This window comes from Delphinapterus leucas, chromosome 2, assembly GCF_059928025.1.
Source record: "Delphinapterus leucas isolate spDelLeu-1000000601 "Yukka" chromosome 2, BTC_Dleu_Yukka2, whole genome shotgun sequence".
NCBI lineage: Eukaryota > Metazoa > Chordata > Mammalia > Artiodactyla > Monodontidae > Delphinapterus > Delphinapterus leucas.
This window is the reverse complement of record NC_143130.1, coordinates 10,712,960-10,734,851: the sequence shown is the minus strand read 5'-3', so window position 1 is coordinate 10,734,851 and position 21,892 is coordinate 10,712,960. Positions and strand designations below refer to the sequence as shown.

The window sequence follows — 21,892 nt, the reverse complement described above, 5'->3', positions numbered from 1 at the left end:
GGTCTCCCAACTGCCAATCCAGTGTCCTTTCGCCATATCCCACTGTCCTAATCCTTGCTGATTTAAATGATTTAAAGGAGCACTTAAATTTTAGAAACAACTTTACCTATACTGCTCACATAAAATCTGGTCTCAGCAGTTTTTTTTAACCTCCTTTAATTTCTTTTACTTAAATATATGCTAATATCACATCTTCCTTTTTACAGTAATGATAAATCAATAATATACTGACAACTAATAACTCAAAGCTCCACTGCATAATGCTTTTTCATCAGTGCAAATTTGACTGTTCTAAAGCAGTTAGATTGACTTTTCAGGCTGTGATGAAAACGCTTTGGGCCTTTTCACACAGGGCCTACAGGTCTTGTATACACTGATCTATTACAGTCAAGCTCCCACACAGTATTAATATGCATTTAGATAACTTAGCTCTTAACTTGAGGCTACACAGGGATATTTATCTCCTCTACAAATCACGCTCATGTAATTGGTGGGCCAGAGGTGCTATTCATGCCAGGATCACTTGATTATCCTATAAAATGATTTTCTTTTTGTCTCAATTGTTTGTATTTTTTATATTATATATGAACTTCATCTTAATGCAGTCATCTTTTTCCATTTCTCTTTCTTGCTAAGTTTCTTTTCATCTTACCCTTAGCTAGTTCACTACTACTTACTACCTAGTTAACTACTCCTCATTTTTACATCTTAGCTCAACTGTTACCTCCTCATAGAAGTCTTCCTTTTCTTTCTCTCTCTAAGAATCTCCCTGCCCCCATACCATGCACTCTTTGTAACTTTACAGCGTTTATTTCTTCATGGCACTGATCACAATATGTAATTTTAAAATTTATTTGTTTGCTTTTTTATTGTTTCTCTCTCTATACACTTGACTGTGAGGTCCATGTGTCCATCATGCAGGTGTTTGCCCGAGTACTAAGCATGATGCCTGATACACAGCAGAGGCTAAGTCAACATTTGTTGAATGAATATGTCTGTGAGTTGCTGTGGAATTTTGTAGTCTGCTTAGAGGGGTATGAGTATGTGTTATATCTTGGTCCCCTATGATAACTTCTTTTGGATGATCTCCTTCAGTGACAGACACTAACATAGACGTAGGGTTGTCTATCTGCTCAGTTAGTTTCCTTGACTCCAGATCTATTAAATGGACAGGCCTCCTAGACCATTTGGACCATGGTACCTTATTGTGAGTAAACCTAGCTTTTCTAGATCATTCTAGACCACGATGTGCTATCTTCCAGAGCTTGTATTCTATGGTAGCCTCTGGTCACAGGTGGTTATTGAGCACTTGAAATGTAGCTAGTATGAAGTTCCATATGCTGTGAGTGTAAAATACACATTGGATTCTGAGGATTTAGTATAAAATTGTAGAATATCTCATTAATAACTGTCATACTGTTTACTTATTGAATAACATTTTGGGTCTATTGGGATAAATAAAATATATTATTACATTTAATTTCACTTTTTTTCTTTTTACTCTTAAAATGTGCTACTGGAACATTTGAGATTATATATGTGGATCACATTTGTGACTCACATTATATTTCTATTGGGCAGTGTTGTTCTAGACCTAACTAGTTCACCTCTGTTGTTTGGCAGTGTAGACTGAAGGTGATCCCCTGAAGGGAATGCCCAAATTGCAAGAACCTCTCATAGCCTGCTCCATTCTTGTTAGCTGTGCACTAGGGGAAGAACTGGCACTCCAGGAGAGTGGCTCAGGTGTCATTTCAGTACTCCCTCAGTGTCAAATCACGAGGCCCACATACAGTTTGCATCCCGAGACACAGAAACTTCAAATATATTGTTAGTGTCCATATATCTTGCTTAAAATAATGATAGGACCAGAACCCAGATCTTTCAATTATGCTAAGTCATTGAATTACTTATAGAAGTACTGACTAATAAAATTATATCTTCCTTTTAAAATGCAATACTAGAAAATTTTAAAGGATTGTTAATTAGTTATACAGGTTTTCTTTAAAAAAATCAATTAATGATGAAATTACACCAGTCTTTAGACAACTAAATAGAAAATCATATTGTATACTCTGATAAATTAAACAAACAGAAACTCCTATTATTGCCACGTGTGCTATAGTAGAGGATTAAACTGGGATGACCTTTATTTGGCAAAAGCGTATACACTGCAAAGCAAAATTTAAACAAGTCAGATATGAACATGAACTCTACTTGTAAATAAACACAAATCTAATAACCATTCTTTGCAAAGCTATAAAAACTCCCTTGGAGACCATACACTGCAGTTTGGAAAACTGGTTGCTATGTCTTATTCCAAAAGCCCTCACCACTGACACATCAGGCAGACTTCTCTTCTTAGGTAAGGAGATGGATTCCTAAATAATTAGCTTCATCATCATTATCTTCTGGTTCATTCATTAGTTTAGCAAATATTTAGTGGGAACCAACTATGTGCCAGGCATCTGTGTGTTCTAGGTGCTCAAGATGCTACAGTGACCAATGCAGACAAACTTTTGCTCTTTGGAGCTTAAATTTTTGTGCTTAGGTATTTTCTCAACAGGAAGAATAAAATGAAATGATAAAGCAAATCTAAGCAGTGCTACCTTAGAATGCCACAGGTAATTTTTTTTTTTTTAAGTTGGGAATCGAAGTGAATTTGAGACTTTCTATCCTGTGTCTTTCTTGGGGAATTTGAAAGTGGAGGTGCATATGGAAGGTGGAGGTGCATAAAACCATACCCATCCAAAGTACTAATTAGTATTTTCAGAATGAAAATGTCAGAAGACCCTATTAAAGCTTCAAATAAAACCATTAGACTGTGTTAAGGGATTTTCCAATCATTCTGGGGGGTCTTGGCATACTTATTCAGTTCTTCTTTCTTCTGCTGGGACATCCCAACCTATAGTTAACCAGATGTCTTAGTTCTTACATCCATTAATTCTAGGAACTCCCAGTCAGAATGGCTTCCCTTCCCGCCCAACAGACTCATTCTCATTCTCTCACAGTCCGAGTCCTGCCCCGGCACATATTCTCTCCCTTCCACATATTCACTTGCTTACACTTCCACAGGTTCCCCTTCATCCCTTTCAAGCAGAGAGGCTCCTTTAATATGGCATTTTCCCCTTAAAGTTCAGCCGGTAGATGTCTCCATTACTCCCTTATAGCTAAGACCTCGGCAAGTAGGGTTTAATCATTTCTTTAACCGACAACAAGGAAGAAGATTTGATAATTTGCCCAAAATGAGCAGATGCTCGGGAGGACACGTCTCCATCCTACGTCCCTTCCCTCCGATTTAAGCCACAAATGAAAACTACTTTCTCCCTCTTTACCAGGCAAAAGGAAAGGCTGATTTAACTAAGCATGCAAGATGCCAACACCCTCCTCCTCGGTACATCCAAGTTTCCTTCGCTCTGAGCCACCACAAGTCCGCTTCTCCCTTCACTCCGCCCACCCCACCTCTCACCCCCTCAGGTTCCCGAGTCATCAGGGAACGCGAGCGGGTGAAAGGACTCAGCGAAGCTGCATTCCGCGCCACCGCCTCCTCCTGCGCCTTGGGTTCAGCACTGGACAGCTCCCGCACCAGCCCAACAAACGGCAGTCGGCTGATTGACAGAGGAGCCGGCCAAACAGGGCACAAGACGACTTGAAGCCGCCCTACAAGGGTTTGGTTGCGGCCAAGCCGCCTCTTTAAACCGGCTTTCCTCCCGAGAGCAGGGAGAGGCAGGAGTGTGGTTTGTGGCCAAACTTAAAGACTCCAATTAACCAGCTGCCTAGCCCTCGTGGTTCCGGAAAGACAAACGCCTTAAAAGAAACCCTAGCTGCTACGCTCGCGGTGCGGGTCTGGGCGCGCGCGCTCCGCGCCTCGGGGCGAAGCGGACGAGGAGGAGCCTGAGCCGGGAGGCGGGAACGACCTGCCACGGGCGAGACGATGGAGCAGTGTCTTTGGCGGCCGCGGCGGCGGCAGCAGCAGCAGCAGCAGCAGCAGCTCCTGAACACACCTCAATGAGAGCGGCGGTGGAAGCTGCTAAGCAGAAAGACGTAAGCAGGCCAACTATAGCTGCTGGCGGCGAGAGGGGATGTACGCTGCCGGGCTCCAGGCTGCGAGGTGCGCAATCCCGAGCAGACCCATGGTGGAGCAGGAGCAGCCGGCGTTGCCACAGGTGATCTGATCTCCTGCGACGGTAGCTCAGTCAGCCGCGCGTATTTCAGAACATCCCTACTTTAAAGTCCTTTTGGACTGGGTGCCAGCTGAAAAGGGGGAAGACTCCTAGTAAAAGTCTTAGTGCTGATAGATTGACGACCAAAATTTAAAAAGTGACTCCCTCCGTTACCTCCTCTCCTTGCTGCGAGGCAGATGGGAGCCATGGCTAACCCCTTACTCTGCTGCCTCCTGCTCGTTCACCTGGGATTGGGAGCTGCCGGCGCCAGCCGCGACCCTCCAAGTCGGACGGATTCCTCTCGAGAGAAGACCCTGAGGGCGAAGCAGCACGCCCAGCAGCCGGCTCGAGCCTCTGCCTCGGACCCCTCGGCTCCCTGGAGCCGCTCCACCGACGGCACCATCTTGGCGCAGAAAATCGCCGAGGAGGTGCCCATGGACGTGGCCTCTTACCTCTACACCGGGGACTCCCACCAGCTGAAGCGAGCCAACTGCTCCAGCCGCTACGAGTTGGCGGGCCTGCCGGGGAAGTCGCCTGCCCTAGCCAGCTCCCATTCCTCCTTGCACGGGGCGCTGGACACGCTGACACACGCCACCAACTTCCTCAACATGATGCTGCAGAGCAATAAGTCGCGGGAGCAGAACTCGCAGGACGACCTGGAGTGGTACCGGGCACTGGTGCGGAGCCTCCTGGAGGGTGAGCCCAGCATCTCCCGGGCGGCCATCACCTTCAGCACCGAGTCGCTGTCCGCCCCAGCCCCGCAGGTCTTCCTCCAGGCCACGCGCGAGGAGAGTCGCATCCTGCTCCAGGACCTGTCCTCCTCATCACACCACCTGGCCAACGCCACGCTGGAGACCGAGTGGTTCCACGGCCTCCGGCGCAAGTGGAGGACTCACTTGCACCGCCGCGGCTCCAATCAGGGGCCCCGGGGCCTGGGCCACAGCTGGCGGCGCAGGGACGGTCTTAGCGGGGACAAGAGCCACGTCAAGTGGTCTCCGCCTTATCTGGAGTGCGAGAACGGCAGTTACAAGCCCGGGTGGTTGGTCACTCTCTCCGCTGCTTTCTACGGGTTGCAGCCTAACCTGGTCCCGGAATTCAGGTAGGGAGGGAAAAAAGATAAAAGCAAAGCCTTCCTTCCGGGTTCATGGGTAGGTGCGCGTGTGGGGAAGGAACACTGTGTCTGTGACATTTAGGCCTCCCACCTTCAAAGCAGAGACCCAAGCTGAGGGACACCCCACGCAGGCGCAAGTGCTTAGGGACAAGAAGTGCCCCGCATCTGTCAGCTTCAGACACTCAGCAAAAGCTTTTCTCTCAAATCAGTTCCCCTGCAAGGGGCAAGGGACAGGAGCTCTTGGTAGAGCTGAGAGATGCCCTATGTTTCTCTCTAACCCTCGGGAGAGCAGGGAGGGGAGTTCCCGGTCAGGGGTGATGCACTGCACCCTGGCAAGCTCAGGGCATGCCAGCCAGGCACAGAGTGGCGTGCCAACTCACAAGAGTAGGAAAGGGAGTGGGAAGAAAAGAGTTCGTTATTCCCGCTACTTCGGGATAGCCTCTACCTACTTCCTCCTACGTGTGTAGTTTGAGGCGCCAGTCTGTTGTTAGTCAGTTACCAGAGCGCCTAATGAAAACGCTGCAATCCCCTGGGCAGTTCTGTCCCTTCAGCAGTGAGTCAGTCCCAGCAGCACAGCTGTCTCTAGGATCCATACTTTGCAGTTTGACAGGTGCGCTCCTTCTACTTGTCTCCCTCCTTCCCTCAACCCATCTCCCATTCCTTGGTCCCCTCTTTCTCCTGTTTTCTGTGTTAGGCACACCTAAGGGTTCTCTGGCCCTTCACATACACATACTTTATAAATGAACCTGGTTGAGTCATCCTAGGGAGGGAGGGATCAGTTCTCACTGAATGCACTCAGGGAGCTCAGAGAAAATTTAGTAATAGTTCTGTATTTCCTGCCTCAAGGTGTAGCATTTGTGGGAAGATGAGAATTTGCAGATTAGCAGGTGGTAACTTGTGCCCTGGGACGTGCCTGATTTTTGGGGTGAGGGACTTTTAGAAGTAGCCCTGTTGAGTGAACATGAGGAACAGAAAGGAAAGAGTGGAAACTCCAAAGAACGCCTGGGAGAAGGCCACAGATTGACTGGTATCCTCCCCAATTCCCAATGGGAAGAAGGTCTTGGGGGTTGAGGTTGCTTCTGTACTTTTTGGGAAACTGGGCAAAAGCGAGAAACCTGTGTGTGTTTTAATGCCCTTTTGGTACAACAAGGACAGGATGATGACCTGGTGAAAGTTACCAGGGGGAGTACTGGGTGGGCAAATGGGAGGAGTCAGAAAGCTTATTTGTCTTGGCACTGTTATTTACTGCTGAATGACCTCAAGAAAGTTGCTTAATCTCTCTGGGCCTCAACAACTTACCTATCAAGTAAGGGAGTTGAACTAGATGGTCTCTAGGGAGCCATCCAGTTATAAAATTCTGTGGCTTTTAATGCTGGCAACACTTGAGAAGGTATAAATGAAAAGTAACCTCCTTTCTCTAATTCTGTATGACCATATTAAATGTTTTTTTGGTGTGTCTATCTCTTTAAAGGATCTTGTCTTAAACCAGCGTAACTCTTTCCTACTTTAAGGATAATCTTACTTCCTCCTGATTTTTGTAGGATCCTATTAGTAAAAGCTGAGCCCAGCTTTGAGTCTTTGCTATATTATTTGCTCAGAAAAGATCTGCAGATGCCATTCACTGCTAGAAAATTGCTTTTGGCCTTCGCATAAGCCTTTTCAGGGAGTCCCAGGGCCCAGGACTGAAAGATCAGTTGATCAATCGATCGATTGATCTATCCATTCATCCAGCTTACTAACGTATATTGATACTTTATGTTAGGCTCTGTGCTGCTTTGCATGTATTATCTTGATTAATCCTCACGACAAACCTGAGTTAGGTTTTATTAGTTTCCCCATTTTACAGAAAAGGAACCTGAAGCACAGAGAGATTAAGCTTCTTTCCTAAGATCACGCAGCAGTTAAGCAGTAGAGTCGGGATTTGAGCTCGATTCACACTTTTAACCACTATGCTAAACTCTGTCTCATGAAGGTGTCCTAGGAGTGCTGCATGTATTGCAGCTGCTGCATAAAAATATATGTATTTTCAAGGGTCAGATGTGAGACTGGGGATGAGAACCATTCATTTTCAGAAATATTTCTCATAAGGCTCAGAAACCATAGGTCACCTACATGAACTCAGGCCTTCCGCAGGCCAAGATAAAAGGCTGAGACACCAGGGGTCATGTTGTGTAGGCTCACACGACCCTATCTAATTTTTGGACTATGTTCAGAAAATAGATTGTTTCCTCTGGCTGAGTCTCTTTAAGTGCCTTCCTAGTCATCGATGGTGTTCTTTAGCTAAGGCACGAAGCCAGGCCATTTAGTGTGTGGCTCTCTACAGAATCTGGCTCCTCCTAGCAGCACGCATGAAGAGCAGAATAAGTGCTCTCCTGTGAGTACTTTTGCCCTATGTCCCATGCCCCTCAAGTACTGTATTGAGGATTCACACAGATGTTAATTATAGGAACTGGAAGAAATCTTAGATCAGATGGTTCTTCCTGTTTCATAAAGAAACAGATAAGAAAGGTGAAGTGACTTGTCCAAGAATCACATATCGAGCTTTTAACAACAGCAGAAATAGGATCCAGGCCTTCTGCCTCTGGTTCACACTATGCCATATATATATATAAATTTCAACGGGCCTTTTCTGTCTCTTCATACTCATAAAAGGCAAATGTTTTTGATGTTGTTGATGTTTTATCACCTAAGATGTGTATTCTAAACTTTTATAACGTAAGTGAATAATATTGTACAGGTATGGTAACAGGTAAACCTCAAATGAATTTCTGAGAAACCATGACTAGGCTCTAATCATGATTTTAAATCTATTTTGAATCTATAGAGTGTTATTTGCAAAAAGCCTTATCTGTGATAAAAAAAATCTGCTAATGATTTCCTCATGGAAGAGAAGAGGAGGATAAACTTTGTAGTTAAGATTTTCATTTAACTTCAGTTACTATTTCAGCTAATATTTCCCCAGGTCTTACTTACAAGGTTCAAGATTTAAATTATATTTTATTTTTAGAGAATTCAAATCTGAAATATGAAATTCAAAAGTAATGTGGAAAACATGGTCAACTACCTTCTTATATTAATGCTTATCACTGTAAAACACCTCTCAGAATAAATTTTATTCCCCTCTGCTTCAGAATGACACAGGTTTCTTAAATTTTAAGGCCTAGTGTAAGACTCACATGTGAAGAGAAGTTTATTGCTCTTTTTTTCCCCCCCAAAATGGCATTAATGCTTTACCTAAATGGCTCCTGAGTCTTGTTATAGACCTATAGTATAAACACTTAAGTTCTCATCTTCTATCCCAGCAAAAAAAAAAAAGAGAGACTAACAATTTAAGGTATACTCTAAATTATTTTTATTTATCATCTTAGGTTTGTGATGTCCTTGCAGAGTTTTCTTCAAAGTTAAGTCCTTTGCTTTTGTATACTAATTTTTCTGTGTGGAACTTAAAGTACTATGGAGTTTGAGCCCATTCCAATGAACTCATAGACATGTTCCTGGTGGTGGTTGGAACTGTTTAGTGCCTAGGATGAATATAAGGTACCTAAGTGTTTGTTGAATTTAAATTAAGGTAAAGGAACCTTTGGGAATTCTTACTTGATGAGCCTTAAGGGATTTTGGAATTCATTTGGTTTCTTTCCTCTTCTCATTGTACAGTGGAGGAAAGTAAGACCCAGAGGGCTAAAGGAATTTGCTAGAGTGGCACAGCTCTTTTGTGGTGGGTTAGAATTAATGGGAACCAATATATATTGAGCATCTACTATGTGTCAGATGTTTTATAAATATCCCACTGCATGTAGTTCTTAGTATTCTCAGGTAGTTACAACTTCAGGAAAGTTGAGCAACTTGCCCAGGGCAACACAGCTAGTAAATTAGGGAGCGTGAATTAAATTTAGATCTATCTAGCTATGAGGCTTGTATTGTCTTTCTACTACCCTATGCTGCTATCTCTTAATTACCAATTTTGTTTTCACCTTGTTATTAAAAATGTAACATGGTATTGGCTTGAAATAATTAATATATTTGGCCAAATAAGTGACAGACACTTGTTTTTTTTTGCCAATCATATAATCAAGTATGTTGTATAGAGAGAAGAGTATTAGACTTGAGTCAGAACTTTGCCCTAAGTCCCAGTTTTGTCTCTGACTGGCTGTATTACCTGTCTGAAAATCAGTTTCTGCACAATTAAAACGTGGAAAGAGACTTGGCGATATCCATATACCTTTATAACTCTTTGTTCTATGAGTTCTTAAGCGACCTATCCAACGGGCAACAAGGAGGCTTTGGAAACAGGACTGATACACATAAATGCAGTACCTTGTGGAAATGATATTGATGGGGGAGGAATGTGCAGAAGAAGAGGACACCAAATGAATGTCAGATGTGCATTTTTCCACAATAGTGTGGAAACGCCTTTTTAGAAACTTACATAAGTAACATTGGTGTCACTGAGTCACTGACTCCTGAGGGGTTACTTCTCTCTCCTTCACAAACATGTGCCCACACACCTCCATCAGAGATTCTGGTATAGATCTCTGCAGATGGCAATTTACATAGTATTAGAGAAATGACCATCTTGCTCTAGGCCAAACATACCCTGTCTCTCTTGTGGGTACTGGTAGTGGTGAAGAGGTTACCTACAGGAACACGACAGAGCTGTCTACCTGGGTAATGGATCAGAGTTTTTAGATGGACTTCTGCTATTGAGGCTTTTGAGTCTCAATTATTTCATCTTTAAGCTGTGAATAGTAAAGTGTATCTTTGGGATTTTGTAAAGACTAAATGAAGAACAGTTATCACACAGGAAGTTCAGTAAATATTTTGTGTCACAGCGTCTGTCTTCCTAAATACTGAACACTTTTAGTTGTATTAAAGTCACATGATTTATAGTAATTTATAATTTATATAATGACTTAGTTTCATTCCTATTATTGCGAAAGCTTGTAATTACAGCGGATCATGGGGGAAATACTGGCCTTGGAGACAGGAGACATTGACCCCAGCCTGGACCACATCCTTGACTATGGTGTTCCCATGGGCAGCAGTTGCCTTTCTAATCCTGTTTCCTCATCTGTAAATTAAAGGGGGCTGGACTAGGTGACCTGTTGGGCTCCTTATAATCTAAAAGTCTATGATTATGTACATAATTAAATGTGTCACTTTAACTTGTGAAGTTTCGATGGTTATGCTGAAACCAGTTAATGTATCCTCACTTAAATGCAGATCATGTTCATATATGTTCAGTGTTTAACTTTATCATGGTCATTTACTCATAGGCTATTTAGAGAAAGCCCTCTCGGTGTACACTGAATTAAGTATACATACTAAGGGAAATGAGAACTCCATTTCAAAATAAGAATAAGCATGATCTGAGTTTCTAGATCTTGAAAGATCACCTGAAATTTACTTAAAGTCAACAAGAAGCTGTTTCACAGATTTCTAAACCAAGGGCCTCAGTACACTTGTGTAATTTCCCCCAAGGTAATCAAATGTTTAGGCATCCTGAAGCTCCTACTTACTGTTTAAAAACAACCTGTCTCTGACTTAACTCTGTAGTTGGTGTTAATACTTCAAAGGAGGCTATTTAGTGTGGTGTAGCAGTGGTACAGCATTATCTTGCCACCTTCTAGAACACGCATTCGGAAGCTGAAATGGGATTTCAAGACTGCTAAATAAATGACAGGAGTTTAGGCCTCCCCTCTGGGGAGAGAACTCATGCCTCACAAGACTGATTTTATGGCCTCAATTGCTGGATAAGTCAAATTTTACTTTCAACTTCATAAAAGCAGCAGTTTGTTGTTCACTGTTCAGGGTTTTAAGGCTACCTTTTTCCAAGATGCACCGTGTTTTATGATTATATTGTAATATACTGGGATGCCAAGAAGTATGCTGTTGGTGTTATTTGTACTTGGTTGGTACAGAAGCATTAGTGCCTTGTTTGTCTTCTCTATTCAGCTCTGGATTGATGTTCACAGGGTTATTTAAACAGAATTACTGAAACAGTACATTGGAATTTTGATAACTTTGGCAGCTTGATGGCCACTATGTGCAAACAGGCAGTTCAGCGGTCTTGGGGCTATGTTTCGGACACTTTGCAGACAACAGCATCATTAGGCTCTTGCCCAGCACAGCTATGGCACATACGTACATTGGCTTGTTTTGCTGGTCTTTTAGTATTATTCGTTTTTCAAGTTTTAGCAAGAAACCTTTTCTGGTGTAATTTCTACTTTGGCTGGGCATTTACTCATCTAACAAGTCTTTCTTCCTAAAACGTGACCTATGAAAAGATTTAGGTGGATAGGCTGTTCTATAAAATACTTCTTCAGTTTAGGAAAAAATTAATGCTCTTGGCTAAAAGTCTTTCTCAGGTACCCACCCCCCCAGCCCCATTTTCTACAATACCAAACTTAGCGTAGGAACCATGACTGACTTTCTCTTTTACACCAAAGGATATTATAGTGCCTCAAAGCAATCACAGGAGTCACCTAGTTTTATTACCTTTATTATAGGTAGAATTTATAGAAAACAGAGATTAGCTTAAATGTGATCTGACCCCAAGATCATTTTCTCCAAAAAACAGTTTCCTTCCTTTTTATTAAAGAAGGCAGTCTCTTTCTCTTTTATAGTTAACTGATACTTATAATTAATTGAAATCCAGTTAATTTTTATTCATTATAATATCTCTTGTAACTTTCCCCCATTTAGAATAAGACAAAACAGGATTAAAAAAAAATCCTGTCCAGTTAGCAAAGTACCCAGTGCACTTATAACCTAAAAGGGAACTTAGAATTACATAAGATGTTGGTTTACTTTCTTAACCTGGTTTTCTCACCACTTATGTGTTTTCCAACGTGTATGCCTTATTACATTATCGTGGAAGGATTTTTATAGAATAACAAGACACATGGCTTTTATCTCAGAAAGAGGAAAAGGTATTGTAGTACAAAATAATGTATTTTATCAATTCTAAGATGTACCTTTTCCACATTTTGATGTCTCTCAAACTGAGATGTGTCTTAATGATTGGGGGCATGTCATTTCCAATTGGCATACACTTTCTTTTAGTGGTACAGAATGTAATAGCATATCTTACAATTAATGGCATCTTATATTTGATGAACTGTGATATTAGAAAATGGGAAATTAAATTCCATGGTCTCTCCAACTATAAAGTTCTACTATCATCTATAAGCTATCAATATGCAGCAAAATATGCCTATATGGAAACAAAAAACCTAGACCTTACTGCTGTATATCAGATTGCTATTTGTCTTCATAATAATTTTTAAAACAAGACAAGCTATACTAAAACATGTAACCACACTGTCTTTTTAATATATGTGAAATACACAAAACATCGGGCCAGAAGCTGCAGAAACTTATTTTCAGAATAGGTGAGGTAAGGATTATCAAAATCTTTCCTACACCATCTGGCAAAGAGTTTCACTCACACTGTGGGGAGATGGATAGGACAGTGAGAATACAAGACCACTTATAAACTAAAAATAGAGGGACTAAATCTGTCTTTCCTTTCTAAAGTGCTTAGAGGTTTCAGGGTGGAAATAAAAGCTTTGTGGCGTAGCCTTGTAACTAGTTTTGGTTAAAGAGATTTAAATGGAATTGTGGAGGTATGTGTTTTTTCTCTTTCTTTTCTAGTCAGTTGCCGGGAATGGAATGAAGAGTTTGGCTGTCCCCTTATTTGATGCCTTAGACCACTATGTAGAGCAGGGTGTCTCAACCTCAGAACTATCGACATTTGGGGCCAGATAACCCTTTTCTGTGGGGGCTTTTTCGCTGTAAGATGTTTAGCAGCACCCCTGACTCTACCCACAGGATGCCAGTAGCAACCTCCCTGCCCAGTGTGACAATCAAAAATGTCTACAAACATTGCCAAGTATCACCTAAGGGGTAAAAATGTCTCTGGTTGAAAGCAGCTGGTGTAGAGGGAACACATAAAAATGCTATTCTGTGGCTATCCTATTTCAAGAGTTCTATATGTATCTATGTGTGTGTGTGTGTGTATGTGTGTGTGTGTGTGTGTGTGTGTGAGTGTGTGTGTGTGTGTGTGTGAGTTTGTCAGATCACATTTCTATTTGTTTGTCTGGAACATAAGATCACTGCATATATAGAATCTGACATGAATGAGAACTGGAAAATTCTGATGAATCGATGGAATATTAATTCACATTTAGATGTCATTAAGGCTCAAAAAGAACATCTGGCCAAATTATTTCCAGAACTTGTTGCTAAGCATGGATTTGCTACTTATATAGCTAAATGTCTCATATTTAAGATTTCCCATTAAAGGATGCATTTGGAAAAGAAAATGTGTGTGTGTCTGTGTGTGTGTGTGTGTGTGTGTGTGTGTGTGAACCTCTGTGGGGACAAAGAGAGGAGAGAGGGAGAAAGTAGGGTGTAGAGAGGAGTGTGGACAGGGAACAAATGGAGATGAATGAAAAGATGAAAAACAGTTAGCAATCTATGATGCTGTGGAATAGTGTTTTACTTTTTCATGAAGCTCTGTTTACCACTGAGCACTTTCATAGTTCTGATGAAACTGAATTATTCTTTTCTAGCAAGTAGTGAGGAATCAAGTTCCTGACGACTTAATCATTATAAAGATAGGTTGGCTGTGCTTGCATTTCAGAACTTTATCTCAGGAAGTCAAAGCTATAAACAGGCTGATGCAGAGCTTATCCCATTAAAGGAATATTAATACCTTACAATATATATTCTTAAAATGCTCTGGTTTTTTTAATGATTTTTTTTTTTTTTGGCTGCGCTGCATGGCTTGCAGGATCTTAGTTCCCCGACCAGGGATCCAACCCAGGCCCCCTACAGTGGAAGCTCGGACCCTAACAGCTGGACCACCAGGGAATTCCCTAAAATGCTCTGTTTGCCACTTTACCTTTATTGATTCAACTAGAAGCTGTTCATAATTTGAACATATTATAAATGAAATTTCCTAGAAGAAATAATTAAAATGACATATTATATAGACATTATTTAAGGCTTTAACATGTTTAAAGACAGTTTTTAACATTACTATGTTTAGAATCCTGTCAGAAGAAACCTTAAAAAATAACAATGGCTACATGATGGAAAAGAATGTTTAGGCTTTACAAATTACCATAGCACAAACTGATGCATGCCTACTTCCTCCTGTGCCATCCATAAACATGTAGTACATGTGAGCTTCAGGGGCAAGAAACGAGGAGCGTGCTGCTGTATACTGTGTTGATTACAGAGAAATGAGAGATGATGTTGTGAATGTTAAGAGATGAGACCAAAGCTCATGAAGAGAAAGATGAAGATTACTATTAATCTGGATAAGGCACACTTCAGAAAGCTGTTTCAGGTACTAACTTAATAATTAGATTTGTGGGAAGACCCTCATATTACAGCCCTCTGAAAGTTATTTAGAAATCTATTTGTCTTTCCACTTTTTTGAGAAAGAAGCAAATAACAACTGGGGCATTCTTGAAAGAAACAATGTTCTAGTAAACATCCTGGGAAAGCTCCTTTTTGAAGAATTAGAATTTTAGAAGTAAAAAGGATTTTAGAGATCATGTAATCCAACTTATTTTTACTTTTACACATGAGGAAATTGAGACCCAGGGAAGTGGTGACCATCACTTGCACTGGCTATGGCTGCAGTGAACTTGTAGTTTAATAACAGGCACAGATAAAAAGACCCTGAGTCATCAAGTGAACGTTAATTTACGGTCATTATTCACTGATTACAAACTTAGCTGGGTATCAGGATCACCTGAAAAGCCTGATAGTACATTCCTAGGCCCTTTCAGACCCTGTGAAGAAGACATGTGGGGACAGCTTCAGAAGTCTGTATCAAAAACAAAGTCTTGGGGCTTCCCTGGTGGCGCAGTGGTTAAGAATCCACCTGCCAATGCAGGGGACACAGGTTCGAGCCTTGGTCCGGGAAGATCCCACATGCCGCGGAGCAACTAAGCCTGTGTGCCACAACTACTGAGCTCGTGTGCCACAGCTACTGAGCTCGTGTGCCACAGCTACTGAAGCCAGCGCGCCTAGAGCCCGTGCTCCACAACAAGAGAAGCCACTGCAATGAGAAGCCCGTGCACCGCAACTTAGACCCGCTCGCCGCAACTAGAGAAAGCCCACGTGCAGCAACGAAGACCCAACGCAGCCAAAAATAAATAAAAATAAAGTAAATTTCAAAAAACAAAACAAAAACCAAAGTCTCCATAATTCACAAGGAGCTGGTCCTTAAACACAAACTTGGGAAAAATTAAACAGTATCTGATAAGCTTGAAACACATAAAATTCCTCTTAAACGATTTTAAGAGTAAGAATTAAGAGTTGTAAACACTTGGCAGCTTCAGCTGTAGTCGTCCAAAAACTTTGGCTGCCGGCCATGACCCTACTGGCAAGGGCAGAATGACTAGAAGGTTATGAAGGCAGGGGGATCACAGAGACTATCATGAGAGCAGCTGCCTCTGGTTGTTATAATTTGTCTCTTTATGTAAACATAATATTTCCCCAACCAGTTCTACAGGTCCTTCAAATGCAAGGACCACGTTTCATGACTTCCCATATTCACTGCCTCTTGAAAGTGCCTTGCATATTTCAGGAAGTATGGAATAGTGTCTAAGAAGAAGGGTTTTAGGATTAAAAACCTAGATTTGAATCTATGAGCTTCCACTTTCACTTACTGTGTGATACTGGGCAAGTTATTTCCTTCTGTGACTCAATTTCTTTATCTGCAAAGAGTACAGATTACACTGTAAAGAGTAAACAATCTTACCTATGTAAAGAGCTTAGCATAATGTATGGAATGTGTTATTTAAAAAAATAACGTGGGCTTCCCTGGTGGCACAGTGGTTGAGAGTCCGCCTGCCGATGCAGGGGACACAGGTTCGTGCCCCGGTCCGGGAGGACCCCACATGCCGCGGAGCAGCTAGGCCCGTGAGCCATGGCCGCTGAGCCTGCGTGTCCGGAGCCTGTGCTCCGCAACGGGAGAGGCCACGGCAGTGAGAGGCCCGCGTACCGCAAGAAAAATAAATAAATAAAATAAAAATAAAATAATAACGTATATAACATGCGCCTGGCTAGGAGTATGGGTACTGAGGATATAATAGTGAAAATGACAGATAAAAATCCCTGTACCTGTGGATTTTTTTGGTGGGTGGGGGGACATAGATGACAAACAAGCAAGATAAATATAATTCTTGATACAAACAAATGCTATAAGAAAATAAATATGATGTGGTAAAGAATGGCTGAGAGGTAAGGCGTGTTGCAGTAAATAGGGTGATTAAGGAAAACCTCTCTGAAGATGTGACTCTGAGTTAAGAAATGAAGGATGAGGAGACAGCCATGAAACAAGCTTAAGCTTAGGAATCATGCTTGAGATAGGGAACAGCGAGAACAAAGGCCTTGAGATAGGAATGAGCTTCAAATGCTCTAAAAGCAGAAAGAAAGTCAATGTTGCTGGAATGTAGTGGGGGGGGTTGACATAGAAAATGAGAGTAAGGGATGTAGAAGGTGCTCAGTAAGTGGTTAAAATATAGAAACATGTTAAGGGCTTTACAAATGTCTAGCCCTGTAGTACTATGTAGATTGTGGATGTATTTTCGTTTTCTTTGCTTTCCATTTTTCTTTCCTCCTTTCTGTCTTGGCCTTCCTGCCCAGTGCCTCCCTTAGCTCTGAGAGCTTGGGCTTTCCAGCTTCTCTGATGAGATTTCAGTCAAAGAAGCTATTTACAGCTGCTCCATTCTTGGCTGCGAATGCATACACTGAAAGAGTTGAGTGGTGAGGGAGGTAGAGATTGAAAATCTAGAATTTCTTGCAAAAATCAGCTGGGTACTTTTCTTGCTCCCTGGCTTAAACCTGTACGGTGAAACCCTTGCCAAACACAAACAGCAGGAGACTAAAGGCAGAGGCACAGCAGGCAAACTCAGGGGCAAAACACTTTTCTCCCTCACCAGCATGCCTGAGGTGACATGCAGCGGGTCCCCTACCTCTCTCAAGCTTGTGGCGGGCAGGTCTTGTCGTTTGGCATTTCCCGCCTCACTCTGTTGTCTTTTATGGTGAGGACTAAGATGTCTGGTTAGGGGCTGCCTCAGAAAGTGCCAGTGAGAGGCACAAGATACAGAAGTGAGACTGGAAAAGCCAGAAGGGACACCACAAACATTTGGACATGAATTTGGAGGAAGCAGACTTTGTACCATAGGAAAGGAAGTATAGGCAGAAGTACATCTCTAATGAAGAGCATTATCAATGGAAAATTGGGATTATGAATTTTGGGGATTAAAATCATCACCATGATACACTGATGATGATACGATGATCAGCTTCTCTGATACGACAAATGTGAAACTTAGCTTCTTTATATTTCACTTTTCCTTTCTCTACTCTCTCCATTGTTTTATTAATTATATTTAAAATTTTTCTATTGGTTACCTTGACTTTTATATCCATCAATTTAAAATAGTATCTTCTATTCTTTTCTTTCTTTATGCTCCTACTCTTATTCCAATATTTTTAGGTAATTCAAGATGGTAACATTTTCAGTCTGTCACTGCAGTAAAAAAAAAAACCCCAAAACCCACTTCTGTGTTTTGTCCATTAGTTGCTTCTAAAAATTAAAATCTGAATATCTGAATCTATGCCATTTTTAGAATGTTCCAAATTTCAAGGACCAATGGATTTTCTCTCCCTTTTTTTTAGATCAGTTACACAAAACCATGTTACCTTTAGTTTGTGCATGTCTTACAGGAGACTTTTCACCTATTTTCCCTCCATGCAGCTGCCAATTGCTTTTCTCTTCACGTTAAAGAAATAAAAAGAAACCCTATGTTTTCTTATTTCTAAGATCATCCAACTTCTTAATCAATCGTTTGTTAAAGAAAATTTACATTTTTGTTGAAGACATGCTTCTTGGAGTCCCATAATTTGTACAAATTGCTTTAGGTCTTCTGCAGAATAACTATCATGGAACTATTTTCAAATTATTGAAATTTTGGATCCAACTGTGTGTTGGGTGCTGGTCCTCTTATTTCAAGAATTCTTCTTTTTTCCCCACCCCCTAAAACGCAATTTCAAGTACTTTTTCAGAAAGAATCTGTGGAAGGTAAAATTTCTAAGTCTCCCCGTGTCTGAAAATGTCTTTGTCTTCATGCATGATTGATTGTTTGTCTGTATATAGAATTATAGGTTGAAAGTCATTTTGCCCTCAGAATTTTAAAGACATTGTTACATTGTTTTTAGCATTCATTGTTGCTGGTGAAAAATTTGATATTAACCTGATTTATTATACCTTTGTAGGTAATCTTTTCTCCTCACGGAAACTCTTAAGATCTTTTCTTTTTCCGTGGGGTTCTGAATGTTCATGATGATGTGCTTAGATGTGATTCTTTTTATTCATCAACCTCATCACTTAGTTGGCCCTTTTAGACTTTTCCACTCAGTAATTTTCCTTTATGATGGCTTAAAACTACGTTCTGCTATGCATTTTCTCTTTCTGGAACTCCTATAGTTAGGTATTCAACTTTCTGGATTGATCCCTGTATTTCTTAGCTCTTCTCTCATTTTTCATCTCTTTTTCTTTTTACTTTACTTTCTAGAAGATTTTATTTTTTCTACCTTTTTGAAAAATTAAATTAGTTTTCATTTAGCAATCACTTTTACTTTCCATGAACTCTTTCTTGCTCTAATTATTTCTTTTTCATAATTGTATGTTTATTTTCTTAAATCTCTTTGAGATATTAATTAAAATATCTATTGAATTGTCTTCTGTTCCCTGTATTATTGCTGTTTGTTCCAGGTTCAGTTGTTTTGCTTGTTCATACAAGTTCTTCTCCTTTATGCTACCAGTTCATCTCAAATATGATCCCTATTGGCCAGCAGTGTTACGGCTGAAGGGCTAGGTGAACATACATCGCTAGATGGCATGGGTTCCTATGGCAGATGAGCAGCCTAGGTCCTCAGTAGGCCTCCCCTTGACTGTCAGGCTTTCAACATTCATTTTAGGATGCCTGAGAAGGAAGCTGGCAGTTTCTGGCTCACCCTAGACGTTTACTCTGGGAGAACTATAACCATTTAGAAGTTTTAGTTCTTTCCAGACATTTCTTTCAATCTTTTTACAGAATAGATCTTGGTTTTTAGCTTGGGAATAAATGTCATCACTGCATGCAAGGAGAGGATGTGCCAACTCGTGTAGCTGTTTAGAAGGAAATCCTTCAATTCATCACCTTGATGTCTGCCTCATTTTCTACTTCCACTCTTGATACCTGTTGACTTTGAGCTTAAAATCTTTCTGGAAACTCTGCTTAAAGAATAGTTTCCACCTCTGTTCCAGCCTTCTCCTGAGCATGTCCTGGGCTTAGCTGCCACCACTCTGACTTATCATCAGTATGGTGCTGGAGAATTATGTCAAATCTCTGGTCAACTACTTCTTCTCATTCCCTCTTGTATCTATTTCCTGCCATTAAAGTGGAGGGACGAGGTGGAGAAACATGCTCAACTCACCAACTTAAACAAGAACTCAAACTTAGGTCTTCTGACCGGTCTCCTTACCCTTACACCTAAGTTATGGACATCATACTCAGTTATTTTACTTATTAGGTGTGTGTCCTTAGGTATGCTATTTCACTTCTTTGTGTCCCAAACTTCTCAACTATTATTTAGGAGAATGATATTGACCATGTATAGTTGTAATATAAATTGGGGAGAATAATATCAGTCACATAACAGTTCAGTGAGGGTGTTTTAAGGGTGTATAGCATAATGTATGACACACAATGAGTACCCAATAAATGATAACTTAAAACACAGGGTTCTAAGCATACAAGTACATCCTATATTTAGTTCATTATCTTGGGTATCTAACCAAAGTACTTTAATTTAAATTCCAATGGGAACATTTTAAATTTACTTTATAGCCTTGCTTACTGTTATTATTTCTAAATCAGAAGAATTCATTGGCACAAGCTATATATCTTTTTCTGAAAAGTTACTATGAATGGCTAATTTGTACCTTTTGTATAAAATATTAGGGTCTACAAAGAAGTCATTTAGAATAAAAAACTGCAGATTATCAGATGGGTAATTTGACTTGAAGAGCTATATGAATAAGAACCAACAGAAAAAAGAAATTTAATGATTTTAAAAATTACTAACAAAAAAGATTATTTTCACTTAGCTATTGTAGCCAAGCATAACTGACTTGTTTAATGAAATCACCAGGAAACTCAAGGTAGAAAATCGTTATATTTTAAGACAGGTTAGTGTCCACATTAGACATTTATTTTCTCTGACAGAAGATACTTTCTTCTTATTTTTTCTCCCCTAGCAATTAAAAAAAGTATGTCTTTGGACATATTATATAACTTTTCTGAACCTTATTTTCCTCATCTATAAATCAAGAAAAGTACTTGGTCTTTTATAGAAGTGTTATTGGAATAAAACGAGTCAAGACAGGTGATCTCTTTGTAGTGGGTTCCCTGACAAGGGATTTTCCACCCCATTTAGAAATGGTCATATTCAAAGAGGTGATATAAAGAACACTGTGGACGTGTTTGATAAAATAAACTGTCCTCTCTTCATTTAAAATTGAAATAGAATGTAGCTCAAAATTATTGCAGTGAAGGAAAACCATAAAATGAGACATTAGTCAGCTACTTTTGCAAAAGCAGCAAACTCAAAATGTATTTTTCAGGGGGACAATCATCTATTATCAAACTTTAAACCCTAGCACCTTTAAGATATGTGCTGCACTTAACTTTGAAAAAGGATCACCTTCAAGAGCCCCAAAGATTGTATACTTGTGGATGGAGAACTGATGTTCTGATTGACCTTACTTCATATTTATTGGTTCTCTCTCTTTTTAGAAATCAAACTTGAGCTATTTTCCCCACACAAAATACACAGATCTTCCCAAGGAAGGTGTGACCTGATTGCCAAAATGCCTTCCAAGAACAAGAAGTCAGACAGAGGAAGACATTTGTCACTATGTAAAGCTTTGGCAAGCTTCTCTGGACATGGCAGCTGCAAAGTAGTGTGGGAGAACATTTTCTTGCTTTAAGACAGACTTGTCAAATTCTTCAAGATAATCTAGAGGGAATCAGACTGTGTTCTTGGTTCTCCTGTACTTCTTGTAGTTACGGGTTTGAGCTAAATGATAGAGATGTTTTTGTGAGCAGTGTTTTCTGAGGATGAGAGGCCCCAAGTGAGGAAGCTACCCAGAGATGACTGAAACATGAATCTACAGTCTTCTACAGTTATAAGGAAACAGAAAGGAAATTGCTCTTCGTCCCTTAAAAAAAAAAAGTCTCTTTTCCTTGATCCCACCCCACTAGCAACTAACCTGTGAAGTGTGCTCTTCTGTTCATGTGCTATTTGTGTGCAAATCATTTCAGTTAAATAATTGCTATATTTCTCATTATTCTGCTTACTTTTTATTTATACAATTCTGTTTTAAGAATCTCTTCCTGCTGCTATGTATACAACCAGTCCATTTCCCTATTGATGCCTAGGACTCTACTGCTAAATAGCATGTAGAAATTGTCCAGTTCTAGGGATGGACACCCAGATTGTCTTCAGTTCCTTGCCATTACAATGATACTATGGTAAGCTTATACGCCCC

General features: G+C 40.6%; 1 protein-coding gene across 1 annotated transcript in view; it reads left to right on the top strand.

Annotated features, from left to right (window-relative positions):
• Positions 1-1,692: 1,692 nt before the first annotated feature.
• Positions 1,693-21,892, top strand: part of GPR158 (G protein-coupled receptor 158) — a 326,439-nt gene continuing 306,239 nt past the window's right edge. Inside the window, exon 1 of the mRNA XM_089906217.1 lies at positions 1,693-5,259. Within this exon, the coding sequence (XP_089762343.1) occupies positions 4,358-5,259 (902 nt within the window). The 5' untranslated portion in view covers positions 1,693-4,357. The remainder of the gene's footprint in view (positions 5,260-21,892) is intronic.